The sequence below is a fragment of the Carassius auratus genome, chromosome 25, assembly GCF_003368295.1.
Source record: "Carassius auratus strain Wakin chromosome 25, ASM336829v1, whole genome shotgun sequence".
Lineage (NCBI taxonomy): Eukaryota > Metazoa > Chordata > Actinopteri > Cypriniformes > Cyprinidae > Carassius > Carassius auratus.
The window spans coordinates 20,059,296-20,078,537 of NC_039267.1; the positions used below are offsets into that span (position 1 = coordinate 20,059,296).

General features: G+C 40.3%; 1 protein-coding gene across 1 annotated transcript; it reads right to left on the bottom strand.

The window, feature by feature from the left end:
* Positions 1 to 8,677: 8,677 nt before the first annotated feature.
* Positions 8,678 to 18,313, bottom strand: LOC113043637 (asc-type amino acid transporter 1-like). The gene is made up of 11 exons (XM_026203141.1): positions 18,025 to 18,313; positions 16,114 to 16,318; positions 15,876 to 16,027; positions 14,688 to 14,813; positions 13,875 to 14,028; positions 13,326 to 13,449; positions 13,021 to 13,124; positions 11,099 to 11,195; positions 10,850 to 10,999; positions 10,443 to 10,620; positions 8,678 to 9,351 (listed from the first exon to the last, which is right to left on the bottom strand). The coding sequence occupies exons 1-11, from the start codon at positions 18,293 to 18,295 to the stop codon at positions 9,230 to 9,232; spliced, it is 1,683 nt and encodes a 560-aa protein (XP_026058926.1). The 5' UTR covers positions 18,296 to 18,313; the 3' UTR covers positions 8,678 to 9,229.
* Between the last annotated feature and the right edge of the window lie 929 nt (positions 18,314 to 19,242).

The following is a 19,242-nucleotide window of genomic DNA, read 5'->3' on the forward strand; positions in this document are numbered from 1 at the left end:
ATCGCATTATTCTTCCAGGCAAAAAATAGTTGCATAAAGTAAATAACTAACGCGCACTAGTGTGCAGTAAGACAGAGATGACACGTGTGAGGCACTGCATTTAACAAACTTAAAAACAAATACAAAGTGCACCGTTATTTGTCAGATTATTGTTTGTCAGCTAAAACTGCACTCTGCACTTTAAAAAAAACGGAATGAATGTCTTTACCAGTGAGTTCAGATGGTGTTTGGCCAATGTTGATGTGTGGTCTGACCACAGACACCATTCACAACTTTCGTCCTGCATATCATTTCCTCTTCCTCTTCCTGTGGGACTTCATTTATGTCTCTTTCATGCTGCTGACTCACTGTCATCTCTCTTGTGTTTATTAAATGAAATAAAAATAAATGAATAAACTGATTTTATATTATTTAGTACTAATGCCTGCCCTTGTGAGACATGCACATGGTGTGTCCCTCACACATCTGCTGTAGTCCTCCACAGAGAGCGCCACCTGCTGACCCTCACAGAGCATCCACTCAAAACAAACCCAGAAGAAAAAGGGTTATAAAAAACAAATACAAAGATATTATATACCAATGTAAATGTCAAATGTCTGGTGGTTTGTGATCAGTGAGAGCAGATACTATACAATGATGACTGAGAGACGAACAAATAAACACTCATCACAAGCCTGGAGATCACATCTGATACTCGTCTTTAAACAGGAAATAAATGAAAAGATAATCAGGTGAAGCTGAGCTGCTTCAGTGCCATAAGCGTTTATTTTTAGATATTATTAACAATTAAACATTTATTCTTATGTTTACAGAAAAAAAAAGAGTGTGAAGAAAAGGTGGACATGCATACATTCACGCATCAAGAGTATAAACTATATCAACCAGATGACAGAAGGCAGACAGTAGATTGTGCACAAGAGGTTTTTCACCAATATTTCATTATGTTGATCATTTAGAAAAGTGACCATCATAAAAATGAGACAGTAAGCTTTATAGGGTTAATACACAAGCTGGTCTGATCTCTCATCAGTTAAAGCAGCTGTAACCTGTTAAATGTGCCCGAGTCACACACTGTATATTATTTAATAATATACCGTTCTCTCACACTGGGCCATTGGAAGTCAATCAGCTCCTGAAATACACACGGGCCATGAGCCCATGTGCACACTTAGCAGGTTTCAAAGCAAGTGCATGAGCTCCGGATGGAGTGAAAGGTGTAAATGTTGATCCTCACCTCACAGTACACAATATCTCTGTAGTCCAAAGGCAGAGAGTCCACCCAGAACAGTGTTGAGCAAAACACAACCGGCTCGCCATCATCATCTTCACCACCCATCCACCAACAGCTATTTATGAGGGCCAATGCCAAGACTGAGATCACACATCAACAGCAACTCTCAGGATCTTATAATCATTACACTCATACACAAAAAACTTTTAAGGAAATTAACCTTGGTTCTACTACAAATAAAATAAAAAAAAACATGGCTACTGTAGTTAAAGCATGTTAACCACAAATTAACCATGGTTTTGCTACCCTAACCATAGTTTAACCAGGGTTTATGAAGTAAAACTGGTTATACAAATGGTGTCACGGTTCATGAATTCACTCTCTCTCTCATGTCTAGTGTGCTGTTGTGTGTGTGTGTGTGTGTCTGTGGGTGTGGTCACTGATCAGCGATGATCAGCAGCGCCACCTGGATTCAATTGTTTGTTCCCCTTATAAGTTCGGTAACCTGTGTTTCATGTTGTCAGATCGTTGTTCTTCCCAGTGTGTTCCTGTACCTGTTCCCATGTCTGTATAGTCGGTTGGAGTCCCCGTGTTGTTGTCGTTCTTCCCTGGATCTCCACTCAGCACTGGATCACTGAGCCCCGTCACGAGGATTACTACACTTACCGGGAATCATTCGAGGGATCATCACTGGACTGAGAACCACCACCAGTTGTCCATCGAAGTCCCTGCGTCACCGTTCCACCCTGCCTTGTGTCCGCCCACCTGTGCTTCTGTGTAACTTCGTCAATTCTGATCTTTGTGCTGAATTAATAAACAGCGTTTTGCATTTACATCCTGTTTCTGTCTTACTTAACAGAACGATCTGACCCTCATGGATGTAGCAGGCACTACCACGTGGGACGAGTTTGTGTCTCGAAGCATCACTAGAATGGACACCCAAGAGGAGAACATCTCTCTCACTGGACGGGCGGTCCAAGCACTTGTGACACAGGTGTCCAAGCTCACCCAACAGATACAACAGCTAAGAGTTTCCACTGCGTCACCCACACCGCCAACTCTGCCCCCTCTACCAGAGCCGCAGCCACGGCGAGAACCGAGACTGCCGACACCAGAAGGATATGCAGGTGAACCAGAGTTTTGCAGAGCTTTCTTTACCCGATGTTCTATGCACTTTGCATTACAGCCTCAGACGTTCGATCAGGAATGATCCAAAGTGGCGTTTGTGCTGACACTGTTATCCGGCAGGTCGGCTCTCTGGGGAATGGCGGTGTGGGAGAATCAAGACCCATGTTCCAGGCACTCTCCGAGGAGATGAAGAGGGTTTTTTCGATCGGGCGGTGGCGGGTAGGGAGGCGGCCAGACTACTCACCGATCTTTGCCAAGGTCACGGTTCGGTGTCTGAATATTCAATCCAGTTCCGCACCCTGGCTGCAGAGTGCCGATGGCACAAGGAGGCGCAGTGGGACAGATTCCTGCATAGGTTGGCTGACCGTGTCCAGAGAGATATCTGTCAGTGGCTGAATGGGTCTATAACATTTAACTTTTGTAGCCGACTACGCCACCTAGAGTAGAACTAAGACCCCAGGAACCCAATATTAACACACGGTTCTTTATCGGAGGAGGGAACAGTGGAAACCAACACCCAGAAATGCACAGTAGAAGAACAATTTATTACAATAAAATTAGTTGCAAGGAAAACATCAAATTTATCAAACAACAAGCAAGTCCAAAGTCCAGATCTTCAGCTCAAGGGCAGGGTTTAACTCCGTCTCTACTAGACATCGGTATTACAGCGGTCACACATAGAGATCAGTATTAGCCCGAGGCTGAAAGACAAAAAAATGAAAAAAACTGCCATCATACGATGTCCAATTCACATCAACCGTTTAAAAACGTATTAAATACAACTAAAACTTCCTTAACAATATCAGCCGATTCAAGACGTCACTCAGGTACAATTATACACAACAGGATGGTTTTCGTCTGTTATGAGGCAGTAATCTAAATTGGATAGGCGCACCGCAAGGTAGAAGTCAGAGCGTACTCACTGCATGACTGGACAGCAACCCTGCTATCCAGTCCAATGTATTCACGGCAGAAGAACCACGTCGTTTTCTTAACGTCTCCCAACACTCCCGGTAATCCCTCGCAGCCGGCCCTCAGCCCGACTCACACGCTGCTACTCCAACAGTGTTCCGCGAATCGTCAACGTTGTGGTCACTCGTCTACCGTGCACTGCAGTCTCTCATAGCCATAGGCCGTCTTTGCTCCACAACATGCTACTCCAACAGTGCTCCGGGAATCGTCAACGTTGTGGTCACTCGTCTACTGTGCTCTGCAGTCTCTCATAGCCATAGGCCGTCTCAACATGAGTGAAACACAAACACTCACGCTCTGATGCAGGCACAACGTGAGTTCTCGCTCACTGTGTTGACTTCAGTTACGAATACACGATGCTGCCACACCCCGTCAGTCACTGTTACGTCTTTTTATAAGGGAACAAATTACCCGCTCCGCCCCAGTATCCATCACTTATTAGTTCATTAATCTATCAGGAATAGAGGTGTGGCTATAGGGAACTGTTTTCCAAATACAAACACAGCAAATCCACACGAAAGAAAAACAATTCACTCCAAAGAAAAACACAGCAATTAAACGTGATCATGCATATATATAAAAAATACATTGTGCAACGCCTTTACTCCACAACATATCTATATGCTGGACCTTCCCACTAGTCTCAATGGACTGATCCAGTTAGCACTTCGAGTGGATTCTCGGCTGAGCAGAATGGGCCTTTTCCAACAAGACCATCCGTTTCGCTGCACGGAGACCAGACGCTATGAGAACCTGGATACGGCCAGTCCCCATTACGACCCTGAGCCCATCCAGGTGGGTAGAGCTCGGCTTTCCTGGGAGGAGAGAGAACAGCAGAGGTCCCAAGGACTGTGCCTATACTGCGGGAGGGCGGGCCACTTCATCCACTCGTGCCTGTTAAAAGATCAAGCCCGGTAGTAACTATGAGGCTACTATCGGGTGGGATCTCCGCCGAGAAGACCTCATCCTCACCACCATCATCTACTCTCCTTCCGGTAAGACTAAGGTAGGCAACCAACACACACGACACCCAGGCCTTACTGGATTCGAGTGCAGAAGGTAATTTTATGGATTTAGAACTGGCTCACAGTCTTCACATTCCTACCACCCCCCTCACGTACAAGATATCTGTCAATGCTCTTAATGGACAACAGCTTCTCAGCATTTCACACGCCACTGAACCCATTACTCTCATCACGTCTGGCAACCACACCGAGACTGGCAACCAATTGTAGGTGGGGGGAGTGCATGTACAGTTCTCTCTCCACCTTCAATACCATGCCCTTGAGCAAGGCATCGAACCCCCAACTGCTCCCCGGGCGCTGCAGCATAAATGGCTGCCCTCTGCTCCGGGTGTGTGTTCAAAGTATTCACTTTCTGTTCCAGAGAGGGAGGCTATGGAGAAATATATTTCTGATTCTCTAGGATCCAAATTCATTAGACCTTCCTCATCTCCAGCCGGGGCGGGGTTATTTTTTGTGGGGAAGAAGGATGGATAGGTCTCTGCGACCGTGCATTGATTATCGAGGGTTGAACAACATCACGGTAAATAATACTTATCCTTTGCCGTTGATGTCTTCAGCTTTCGAACGATTACAGGGAGCATCCATCTTCACAAAATTGGATTTACGTAACGCTTATCATTTGGTTCGCATAAGGAAGGGGGATGAATGGAAGACCGCACTTAATACCCCCAGGGGGCACTTTGAATACTTGGTTATGCCCTTCGGGCTATCCAACTCGCCCGCGGTCTTCCAAGCACTCGTCAATGACGTGCTGAGGGATATGATTGATAAATTCATAAATGTTTACCTGGATGACATATTGATATTTTCCTCTTCTCTCCAGGAACACGTTCAGCACGTCAGATGAGTGCTTCAGAGGTTGCTAGAGAATGGGCTTTTTGTCAAGGCAGAGAAATGCATTTTTCATGCACAGTCCGTTCCCTTTCTAGGGTACATCGTCTTGTCTGAGGGAGTGCGTATGGATCCTGACAAAGTTAAGGCTGTGATAGATTGGCCAAGTCCAGATTTCCGTAAGGCCCTACAGAGGTAACTTCAGCCAACTAGTCACGCCTCTGACTGCCTTGACCTCGCCCAGAACGATGTTCAGGTGGTCTGATACAGCGGAAGCTGTATTTGCCAAACTTAAGAGCCGCTTCGTTTCGGCTCCCATCCTCGTTGCCCCTGATCCATCACGTCAGTTGGTGGTGGAGGTCGACAGGTCAGAGGTGGGGGTAGGAGCTGTTCTTTACCAACGTTCTGCCACAGACAACAAGATTCACCCTTGCGCTTTTTTTTTCAACTCTAGGCAGGCTCGGTGGGCACTTTTTTTCGGACATGTTGACCCGCCCGGGTTCCAAAAACATCAAACCTGATTCTTTATCTCGTATTTTTCACCATTCCGAACGCCCGTCCAATCTCGAGTGTATTTTACTCGAGACATTAGTGGTCTCCACTCTTAGATGGGAGGTCGAATCGAAGGTCATGAAGGCCTTAGAAGGGGTAACGCCTCTGCCCAATTGCCCACCGAACCGGTTATTCGTGCCTGAGGAGTATCGGTCTGAAGTTATTCAGTGGGGTCATTGCTCCAGTATAGCGTGTCATCCAGGAGTAAATCGCTCCAGTTTTTTGGTGAAGCAACGCTTCTGGTGGCCTTTAATGGCTCGCGACATCCGCAGTTTTGTTTTGGCTTGTTCGGTTTGTGCCAATGGTAAGACTTCCAACCGACCCCCAGATGGGTTAGTCCAACCGCTGTCAGTCCCTTCGAGACCCTGGTCCCACATTGCGCTAGATTTTATAACTGATAACTTTTATAAGGCCGATCGCCACCGGTCAAAGCCTCCCGTATACATCGTTGGTCAAAAAGTGTGGCTTTCTACCAAGAACATTCCTCTCTGCTCCGTGTCTAATAAACTTGCTCCCAAATTCATTGGCCCATTTCCTGTCACCAAGATCATTAGTCCGGTGGCAGTCTGACTCAAACTTCCTCCTACGTACAGGAGAATCCATCCCGCCTTCCATGTATCTAAGATCAAACCCGTGTTTTGGGCACACATTAATCCGCCAGACCCGGTCCCTCCCCCCGCCACGTCTCGTAGATGGGGAACCAATTTATTTGGTCAAACGTATTCTGGACTCGAGAAGGAGGGGACGCGGATTCCAGTACCTGGTGGACTGGGAGGGTTACGGTCCGGAGGAGAGAAGTTGGGTTCCTGCTAGAGACATTCTGGATCACTCTCTTATCGATGATTACAATCGTCAGGTAAGTCCGTCGGGGAACGCCAGGAGGAGTTCTTTGGGGAGGGGGTAATGTCACGGTTCATGAATTCACTCTCTCTCTCTCTTGTCTAGTGTGCTGTTGTGTGTGTGTGTGTCTGTGGGCGAGGTCACTAATCAGCGATGATCAGCAGCACCAGCTGGATTCAATTGTTTGTTCCCCTTATAAGTTCAGTAACCTGTGTTTCATGTTGTCAGAACGTTGTTCTTCTCGGTGTGTTCCTGTACCTGTTCCTGTGTCTGTATAGTCAGTTGGAGTCCCCGTATTGTCGTTGTTCTTCCCTGGATCTCCACTCAGCACTGGATCACCGAGCACCGTCACGAGGATTACTACACTTACTGGGAATCATTCGAGGGATCATCACTGGACTGAGCACCACCACCAGTTGTCCATCGAAGTCCCTGCGTCACCGTTCCACCCTGCCTTGTGTCCGCCCACCTGTGCTTCTGTGTAACTTCGTCAATTCTGATCTTTGTGCTGAATTAATAAACAGCGTTTTGCATTTACATCCTGTTTCTGTCTTACGTAACAAATGGTAATCGATACGCCGAAAACAATTTATTTATATATTATTATTATTTATTTTTTTATGTAAGAACGTTCTAAGAAAGTTCCCAGAGGTTTCTTTTTTTTATATAATCAAAAGGGTTATTTTTAGGTTTAATTTTATAACCTATATAGCTGAAAATAAGCCAAGGTTAAGCGTAGTCTGAAAAGCATATCATTAACTGGGTTTGTTTGTATCTTTCTTTACTGCGCGCCTCTGATCTGCATGCTCTTCTCAAGCATGCGCTAAACATAAAACCGCGCACATCATTTAATAATTAATGGTCATTCGTTTTACTGACTAGAGAAGCACATCATCATTAATTCAGTGGTAAGAAAAGAAATGAAATGTTATTCTACTTAAAGTCAAATAATGTCATTCATTTTTAAATGTGTGGAAAAGTTATGTAGTATGAATTGTTATTTGGTGCTTAAGAAGCGTAAAATCTGTGTCATTATATGGTACACGGTAGCCTAGTTAAACAGATAATACTATTTCATTTAATGTTCCGTATGATGGTTAAATGTTTTCTGATTATCTTTAATGATTAGACAATAGTTTAAAACAAGACATGAGGTGTTTCTCAATGTCAAGGAAGGATCCTCGGAAGCCAGCATTTCGAGGATGCTACGTCATCGACATCCGTCGAAGGACTGTTCCAATGTCGAGGATCCTCGGAATTTCAACCAAGGACTGTGTCCTTCGTTCGAAGAATATCCCATACACAGGAAAGGATGCATAAGTGTATCCTTCGCGCTCTCAAATCACCCACAAGCCTATGCGCGCAGCTTTGCTATCTAACGTTAGTTCAAAAATTCAAAGTTAGTTCAAAGTCAAAGCGATAACGGTTTTTATTTACGTTACCAAACATTTGTTATAACTGTAGTAAATATAAGTAAAGTTCGACGTTTAAATGCCAGTACAAATTACTACCGTATTGATATTGTAAATTATACAAATACAAATGGTTAACTGAACCGGACCTGTCATTTAACAATTGGTTGCGTCAACGGCATTTCTTTTATAAATAACTAGTTAAGTTGTCCAAAGTAATTTAATGATACCATTCACAGCGTTATTCAAACTGACCTTTTCACTGACGTAATGACGCAATTACGTGCACTTGTTAGCCTGTTCCATTTACGTGTTCTCGGTATGCTAAAGAGGACTCTCGCCTAGCCTCTGAAGGAAGTGACTTGGAAGGTTCAGTCCTACCAAGGAAGTATCCTTGACATTGACAAATGCCTATGGTTTAGTTCTGATGATTGAGGCACATGTCTTCCTGCACGCCGCTGATTCTCGCACGAGCGAGTGCTGGATGATCGTTCTCGGAACGCAAATAGAACGTTCCTTTTAGGTTAAGAGAACATCACTGGAACGGCTGTTGTATATTTGTGTTTTTTTTTCTACTATTAATCAAAAAAAGCGTTATGACAAGTTCTCTTTCAGTGTGTTTACAGTAGTCTTTTACCTGCCAATGAATCATTAGAAGTCTTGAAGGGATCTCCTAAATATAACAAGTCACTGTACAGAGTACTGAACCTTGATTTTATTTTGTTAATAACAGCGAATAATCTATAAATATAAATAATGGAAATTCCTTCCAATTCCTTGTAAATCATTTTAAGCAATTCATTTTAACACCATATAAGAAATTATGCTTGCGCAACAATATAATTTGAGACTAAAGATCAAAACTGTGAAGCGTGAGCATTGTTAGAAGCACTTAAATGTATTTACATCAGTAAGACATGCAGTGCCTGTAAAAACTGTTATCTGGTTGGAAAGACATCGCAGGGGAAGTATCATACAAAAGAGATTCTGTACATGTATCAACAACTGAACCCCAGTAGCAAACTACAGGGTCTGAAAACAGTAGAATAACACAAACACACCTATCCAAAAAGTGAGCAATACCCAGTGCGACGTACAATCCATGAAGCATACAAATATAGTCCCCATTTAAACAAATGAGGAGGTTATTGTTTCATTTATTTTACTACTATACTACAAGCCTGGAAAGTGTGGATTTTAAGTGAAGAGCTGCCAAATTAAAACAATTAGTACAAAATTCAGAGAGGTCCAGAAGCTTTGCTTGTGAAGGAAGATCTGTCCGTCCATTCTGCCACTTCAATAGGATCGATTTGTGGGAAAACGACAAAAAACACTCTTTGTCCCAGATACGTAGCCCACTCTGTAACAAATATGACACACACGTATGTTTACTTCACAAACAAATGATACAATTTCATGGTTATAAAATGTTGAAAAATCCTGTCATCATTTACTCATCCATATTGCCTTTCCAATCCACACGACTCATGCAATGTGTATTCCAAGTATTCTGAATATGAGATCTTTGTTTATTAGAAACAGATGTAAAATGAAGCTTCAATTCAGTTAAAACCTTTGCTTCCCCAGTTGTGAAAAAAATGAATGCACTTCATTGAATGTGTACATTAAGTGCTAGTGTATATTATACATTTGATATATTAACTCTACTTATAGATATTATATTATACACATATTTAGATATTATATTACTGAAGTTAAAAGCCATTTAGTAACTGTACCTAAAGATATTTTGGATGAAAATATAAAATATTTTGTTAGTTTTGTTTTCTTTTTGCGTACCGAAAGTATTCTCGTCGCTTCTTAACGTTGCAGTTGATCCACTGATGGCAGATGGACTCTGATGATGGTTTTCATACTTTTCTGGACAGTGTTACTTACTTGACGGTCTATAGGACAATCACAAGCCTCCTGGTTTTCATCCAAAATATCTTAAATATCGTTCCGAAGATGAGCAAAGCTTTTACAGGCTTGGAATGAGATGGGGGTAAGTGATTAATGACAACATTTTCATGTTGGGGTGGAGTATCCCTTTAAATTGCAATTTCATCATTACAAATGTATTTAAATACATAAATAAAATTTAGTTTAGTTTAGTTTGCGATCAATGCTTGTCAATACATTCAGTAGCACACTTTAACCATATTATTATATAAAATATGGTTAATATAAAAACTAATCGTTATCATATGACTTCAGAGGGCTTGGAACAGTGCATGAGTCAAACAGACTACCTTATAATGTTTATTTGTCACTTTCTGGTACTTCTGCAGCAGAATGGAAAAGAGCAGCATGAACATTCTACATAATATCTCATTCTGTTTTCCACGTAAAAGGTTTGGACCAGAATAAGGGTGAAAAAATAATTATTTTGTTATGCATTTTTTTTTCTGCACCTATAGAGAATATAAATTGCTCATCCAGTCTCCTTACCGATGAAGTCATATATGCATTTGGGCTTGTCTTTCCAGTAAACTCCCAGGAAATAAACAGGCACTCCAGTGAGCATGATGACCAGCCCCACTCCACACACCAGCGGATCCGAGTGCAAACTGAAGCCCAGCAGAAGAGCCCAGAAGAGCAGGTAACACACCGGCACCAGCAGACTCACCTGACAAGAGGAAAAAACCCAAACTCTCATATTAACCCAGCTGCTGGATCTATGCAATATAATCATGATCTGGAAGTGACTGTCCTGCTGACTACTGCAGCACACCACATGAACCCGCTGGATGCACTGCACTGTATAATGCACCGTATTGTTTTATGTGATGTAGATAGGTGTGATGTGCATAGGTTCATGAACAGGCTGTTTGTGATATTTGTATATAACTGAATACCTTGATGGGCCTGTATAAGTTCGGCTTCTTCCATCTGTAGTAGAGCAGGCTAGCAATAGTGACCCCATAAGAGAGGTAGTTGATAAAAGAGACATAGTTTATAAGGTTGTGAGTTTCTCCAATGCATAAGATCACAATTGTGGCAGAGCACTGGAATACAAGAGAAAGAGGGAAAAACAAAGAAATAATCGAGTTAAACAGAAAAAGCTACACTCTGAGAAGTAACACAAATGGCTTGTAGTTACATACACAGACGAGCAGAGCTGGGATCGGTGTGCAGTGCTTGAAGTGGATCATAGCAAGAAGGCTGGGTAAATGTCCTTCTCGTGCCCCGGAGAAACACAACCTGTGTATTCAAACAAATGCACACGGAAACAGTAAACGAATAACAAACAATCACTGCCATAATCAGTACTGCTATATTCTGCCTATACAAAAAGTATGCAAGTTGCGTAGGGCCCCTGAACCACTAAGGGGCTCCTTGCCCTCAAAGATGATTTAATGATTAGGGTGTATAGAATTATTATTATTTTATTTTCCAATAAAAATATCATGCCACATTGCGCTTCATTCTATTAAAGTGGTGCACTATCGCTGTTTTTACTTAAATAGTTATGTCATTTAAATGAACCTAGTTAGGAAATTAATCAAATGCTTGTGAGTATACATCTGCATTTGGTCTTAAAGTGACAGCAGCCAATAAACTTAATGCAGCTACTCTCTGAGTAACTTTAGTAAATTTAATAAGAATTTAATTCATATGGTGAAGACTATGCAGTGCACAAAATGTTCAGCAACGTTTTCGGTTTGACTGCACTGACATTATTGGACGAGAACAAAACTTCAACTGAATCAAGCTGCATAATGACATTATTGTATTCTATAGAGCTGCTTCATAGCTGAAACAGTTATACAACATCGACACTTATTGTGACTCCTATTCTTAAGAAACCCTTATTTCAACCTACGGTATACAAGAATAACAGACCTATATCTAACCTGTCTTCATAAAGCTACAGAATTGTCTGCATGCTCACTTGAGGTCTGACATTTTTCAGTCTGGCTTCAACTCGCTTCACAGCACTGAGTCGACTCTTTTAAAAGCTGGTGACACTGGTAACACTTTAGCTTTAGTGCTTTTAGATCTGAGCTCAGCTTTCGGTTTCATTGACCAAAAGATGATATTTTCTTGACTGCAGTGTACTTAAATGATTCCATTCTGTCCTATCCCATAGCAGTTCCTCAGTTAGTTTAGGTGCTTATTTGTCTTTGGAGAATTTCTTCACCTGCGGCGTACCCCAAGGATCGATTCTGGCACCTCTGTTATTCTCTTTATACATGTCACCTCTAGGATCCAGACACAGGAACAGTTTCTTTCCTCAGCAATCCATCTAATGAACACTTAAAAATAACTGTGGAACACACTATTTATATTTATATTTATATACACATACACTTATTTATCTAACACACATACTTAGTGTACACTTACATTTTGCACATAATATACCTGTACATACATAACTTATTTTTGTAATATCCCTGCCATACAATTTTCAATTTGTGTATTGTCATTCCTTACCTATTTATTTGTATTTTTTGTTGTTTTATTCATTATATATCTGGGTTTCTCTCTCCTCAGTTTCTTGTCTCCAAATAGTCCAGAATGCAGCTGCCTGTTTTCTTTCAAGCTGAATACAACACTATTTTCTTCTGCTTAGCTGAACTGAACTTGTTTCATAACTGATGAACTTTACACAGTTATCGAACTGAATCTACTGACCGGAGCTGAATAATGACACTATTGTCTTATTAAGTCTGCTCTACAGCAGAACTTGGATTTGACTCAAATTTGTAGCATTTCTCACCACTTATTCTCGTATTTTATTCTAACTGTTTTGAAACTATCCGTGTTGTAAAAAAAAAAAAAAAAAAAAATAGAATAGGAAAACCTAAATCTTAATCTTGACTTTAGGAATAACATAACTGTCAAATCTAGAGACACTTTTAAAATGACTGAAGTTACTGTTTGTATGTTTCCTTCTGTTCAAAGTATTATATTTGTGCACATTTTGTCACAAGATATTATCACAAGGAGCCTCACCTGTAAAAAAGTGACCCATTTCCTCATGAGGTAAGCTAACAGTAAAATTAAATAGAAATACTCTCACCTGGAGGAAGTGAAGAGGTAACCATTGATGCCCCCAAAAGTGGAGAGTGCCACAGAGATCGGCATGAGGGTGGAAAACACCCCGAGAAGTTTTTCACCAAAAGTCTAAAGCAAATGAAACAGAATTACACATTCGGGCCATAATGTCTTGCCCATTAATAAGCACAGTTTATTGCCATTTGTGTAAATTAAATAAACTAATACAGATGACACAAACACACATAATGAATCCATCCTTGTGTAATAATCTGGCGCCTTTAATGGACTAAATGTTTTAAGACACGAAGAGTCAAAGGTTGTACTTACAACAGCCACTGCGTTGGAGGACAGCAGTTCCTCAGGAGACATGGAGGAGAAATACGCAATGTTTGTGAGCGTGTACACAAATGTGACCAGTGGGATGGAGATGTAGATGGCTCGTGGCAGATTCCTGAGAAAAAAACAAAACACACACACACATATATATATATATATACACAGAGCATGTGTGGATAAAGGTTCCTGGTTAATTATGGAGTAGTTAATAATTGTAGGTTGTAAGTAAATGGCAGCAGTTCCCTCAAGAAATGCACAATATAATCCAAAATAACTATTTAACACCAAAGAAGAACAAGAAGACAGGAATCGAAATCACATGCAACTCAACTACAATACTGGACAAGGAACGGAAGGAAACACGGAGCTTAAATAGACAGATAATGATAACCTGAAGAACAGGCGAGAACTAATTAGGAACCAGGGAAACTAACTAATGCACAACAGGAACAGGACACGAAACCAAACCAGAGCAAAACAGACAACACTTGAGCCAATAAAACTGTTCCAGCAGATTTTGTGAGGTGGTATCAGACTAACCTCCTGGGATCCACCACTTCCTCTGTGACGTAGTTGAGGAAGTTCCAGCCGCTGAAGGCAAAGGAGGCGTGAAGGAAAGCCAGAGCGATCTGCCCTACAGAGGGAGCTTTATTAAACATGAACGCCGTCTGTGGAGTCAGGCTCTCATAGTGACCTGAGGACAACAATATTTCAAGATTAACATCCTGCATTGACACAACTATCCATTAATAATTAAGAGTATCAGATGTGACACTTTTTATGAGGAATGTTTATTCATTATTAGGAGTTATATAGTGACAACTAATATTCACATCCATTTAATGTTAGTCTACTGTTACAACCCGATCTCATGGCAATTCATATGTATTTTACGAGGTGGCTAATTTGTATGACTTCGTATGACATTGCATTTGCAAATTTGAAAAATCGTATGTATTTTACGAGGTGATAAATTCGTAGGAATACAATCTACCCCTCACAGAAAACATACAAAATCGTACGTATTTTACGAGGTGATAAATTCGTAGGAATACAATCTATCTCTCACAGAAAACATACAAAATCGTACGTATTTTACGAGGTGATAAATTCGTAGGAATTCATCCAGACAATCTACCCCTCACAGAAAACATACACAATCGTACAAGTGAGGTCGTATGAATTAGCCACCTGGTTTAGATTAAAAACAGGGATTTCATCTCACTTTTTGCACATATGAATAGCAGTGCCATATGTTATGAATATGCTGAAAGTGCGTATTTTTTCTCAGTTTGTTTCTCTGAATAAAACTGAGTTTCATAATAGGAAGCAGGGTGTTTTTTCGTTCTTTACCTCCACAGATCTGCACTAAACCGACAGTAATGATGAGCCCCAGAGCCAGCAGCTTCCCCACGGTGAAGGCGTCCTGGATCCGTGTGGCCAAACGCACACTGTAGCAGTTCACCCATGTCAAAAACACTGCAAATATCCACACACACAAACATTCAAAATGTTCTGATGCCTCGACTGAACCTCTTTAATAATGTGTGCCTTTAAATACAATGTTTTTAAAACAGTTTCAAATTGGAAACTATACTTAAACTTGTTTTAGGATTAGTTTGTATGGGGTTCTTGACAGAAATGTGGGAATGCTAAAAAGGGGAGTGAACTTGTAATTCTATAGGCTCATCCATCAGTGTCACAGCGTACACACTCTTTCATAATAACCTTCCCTCCACCGAGAGAAGTTGAAGCCCAATTGAAACGAATAGATTTGAATGAGAACAAAACCCGGGAGCAAAGAGCAGGTCTGTGAGGAGATGGAAGGCCTTGCGTTTTCCTGGAGCTCTCTCGCTGCTGTTGTTTGGGTTTGTGTGAATGACTCCACATAGCGGGCTTGAATAATGAGAGCTAATGCAGCAATCACATGCTATAGAGCCGTCGAGTGCTGCTGGCACAGCTCCAGAGCCGTAACTGTAGCCGGGACAATCTCAGGGAAAACATGGATGTGCTGAAGTATGCAGCCTTGTACTGAAGTACTGAAATAAACCTGAGCCCAAGAGGGGCTGTTCAAAAACATCCTTAAAAAAATAATACTTTTTTTTAAATTATGCTACACTTTGGAATGGCATTATTTAAGTTTTACAAACATATATATACATATATATGTGTGTGTGTGTGTGTGTGTGTGTGTATACTATAAAGAATAAAAATCTTGAAGAATTTTTTTTTTTTTCTTGAGACTTCTTGAATTGTAAAACTTAAATAATGCCATTCCAAATCTTCAAGATTTTTATTAACCTGTTTAAAAACAGTCATTATCTTTGCAGTTTCGCTTAATTCAGCAAAAAAAAAAAAAAAAAAACCTTCAAATTTTACTTTAATCTTGAGGTTAAATTCTGCTGAATCCTCAGGTTCATTAAAACCATTTCATAATATATACATTTAGCACTATGCTCTATAAATTGTGTCTGAAACTATGTTTAAATAGCAGGCTGAATGGATGCATGTATTGAACACACAGAGAAGTCAAGCACTCACGTATGCAGATGGTGGACAGCATGCGTGTGGCGATGTATGGAGGAACGCAGTGTGGGAAAACAGGCTGAAGCACGTAGTTGGAGAACGTGAGAGCGATGACTGCCAGTGTGGTGGGATACATGATCAGTACTGCACTCCATAACAGCAGAAACCTGCGGAGAACACAGCACTTTCAGCATCTGTGACGGACGTTTGATTTCCATTCACGTATAGTCGATCATATATAGACCTGTCATACCCCACGAGACCGCCAAAGATCTCTGTGACGTAGGAATAGTCTCCTCCAGATTTGGGGATGGTGACCCCTAGTTCAGCGTAGCAAAGGGAGCCCAGAGCAGCGACGCCTCCTCCTAACACCCACACCACCAGCGCCAGGCCGACCGAACCCGAATGCTCCAGAACACCCTTAGGAGAGATGAAGATCCCTGAGCCAATAATGTTACCTGAGGAAAGAAGGAAACACAAACTGGCCCAGTCATCCATTGAGCAAGCCCTTTTTTTTTTTTTTTTGTTAAAAATATGTTATATATAAAGCTAACCAATAGATAATGATGATGATAAAATTTGCAGAATCAGAATGTCACTTTATAAACATATGCACAAAATCTCTTTGGAGGACTTTTTTGAAAATATTCTTGTAAACACTCTTGGATAAACTAGTGAGCACAACAAAAACACACTGTTATTTATTTATTAAAAAACTTTTCTTTTTTTTTACTGATTGTCTCATTTAAAATGTACAATGTACTTCTTCTGATTCCTCAGAATAACATTTAACATATATATATATATATATATATATATATATATATATATATATATATATATATATATATATATTAGTGCTATCAAATGATTAATTGTGATGAATCACATCCAAAATAAACGTTTTATTTACAGTGCTCTGTGTATATTTATTATGTACATATAAATACACACACATGCAAGTATATATCTAAGAAAACTACGTTGTTTATATAAATAAATATATATTTATATAATTTAAATTATATTAATATTAACATAAACATGTATATAAATATTTTCAAAATATATACGGTTTAAGTGTGTGTGCATATATAATAAATATACTCAGAACACACACATATATTCTGTAAACAGAAACTTTTATTTTGGATGCGATTAATCACGATTAATCGTTTGACAGCATATATATATAAAAAGCAAAAGCATCAATAACAATGGGTTTATCTTTGCCTAATTGGTCTCAATGAAGAAGGTTCCCTTTGTGACAACTTACCCCACGTGCTGTGACCTTTTCTTTTCTTTTCTTTTCTTTTGTTGTTGTAATTATTTTTTAATATGGTCTGATTCCATATTGGATTTTGTGTTTGTTGGCAACTTGCACACAAATAAAGATAAAAAATAACTCTGGCTTTTACTGGTAATTAGTTGACATGACCATTTTCACTAGTTTAGTTATTTAATTAGCGACCTCAAAATAGTGCAGAATCTAAAGTATTTATTATTAATTTTGGTCATAACATAATTCTTTAAATTAAAATCTCAAATGACAAGTGTGGTCTCAGGTACTCAAACTTCACAATAGATAAATAAACCATCAAAATAAATAAATATAAATATTTACTGGAGTAAAGACTAGCTCTGCATGCATTTGCCTCCCAGTGATCCCTGAGCTGATGAAACAAAACTGATTTGAGTCTTTCCACCCCCTTGTTCTACAGCACTACATTAGAAGTACTAACCCAACAACAAATAGAAATATACACCAGCAAGCAACAGTACATGGCCAGTCAGAATCAGCCGTGTGTCCCTGCTGTAGGTGAGAGTGTTCACAGACAGACAGAGATCAGGCCCCTCACTAACCCACTTCCAGCAGCTCTCCTCTCAAGCACCCAAGTGTCGTACCAGATTACGTAACAGCAGGCATAAATAATCTGCTGCCTGCACAGAGCCGGCACCCATCAGACACACAGGGAACAATCTTTAGCTTTCATTCGGCTCCTTTAACAGGACAAACACATCTGAGAGCGCGCACACGGTGCATATGTGGAATAACAAGATAGCGAATATCTGCGATGCATTTGTCTTTTGAAGTCTTGATGAGTTCACACGTTGGCAGAGTGGCCCGCAGTCAAGAAGAAAACAAGTTGTAAACTTTCCTTACCAATGATGATCGTGCACGCGCTCAGAAGCCCGATCTCCTTCTTGAGTGTCACGCGCTCAGGGATGCCGGAGTCGTGTTGGAGATCGCTGTCTTTCATCGTGCTCCTCCGAGCCTCCGTCCTTTTCCTCTCTACTCCATCCATTTCAGCTCGCGCACGAACAGAGAGCTGTGCTGCCTCTCTCGAGTCGCTTCTGAGGACTGAAGCACGATGAAAGAGGCGCGCAGGCGCCGCGTCTCGCGCTCCGCACAGAATGTTAACGAGAACGAGCATCTTCGCACTGCTCCACACTCGCCAAACCCTCTCAGCCATTTGTATGGTTATTTTCAGGGTTAAAGGGTCAGGGTCTTTTTTTTATGAAAAATTATTAAGTGGATATTACACATTGTAGCTTTAGAAATTACTATATTGTTTGACTAAATACATTAAATTTAGCTATTACACATAAACATTTAGACTAGAACGGCCAACATAAACCATGGAACATAAAAGAAGATAATTTAAGAAACATCTCAACATTTAGATGTGTTCCTTAATAATATAAATACGTAATATAACATCAAAATAAAAATAAGTATTTTTAAATACAACATTGAATTATTAAACACTTACACATTTTTGAACAGCAATTAGTTTTAAGCATTGTATAAATAGTTAGTATGCAACACTCATATAACTCCGTTAATATGAAGGATTTTTTTCAGTTTTTTTATTTTAACCTTTTAAATTACACATTGTATTATGTGTCTTCGGGTTACAGGGGATAATGGATATGTGGGGGAAAATCACTAGTTTTCTCTACACACACACACACACACAGTAAACATATATTTATATATTTCCCCACTTCCCCTAAACTGATCAACAATTACAGGTATCAAGCTAAAGTGCATTATAAATGAACACTTACTATTATTAGGCTTAATAATGAATTAAACTTAATCACTTGATGTGTGTACTGCATGATCTCTTTTTGTTATTGAAATAGAAAATGTGTGCCTTTTCACCATTTGAGTCACTTATCAAAAGTTGCTAAAGGTTGCCAAACAAACAAACAAAACAAGATAAACGTGTTGTTTGCTGCTTTTGAGAAGAAAATGTATAGTCTCACAATTGCAAAGCTGGAGGGGATCGGGACTTAAACTCAGAACAACAGAAGTGCAACAGCCTTGTTTGACAAAGCGCTTTGAAAAGGACATTAACTAATTCTACTAAAACTA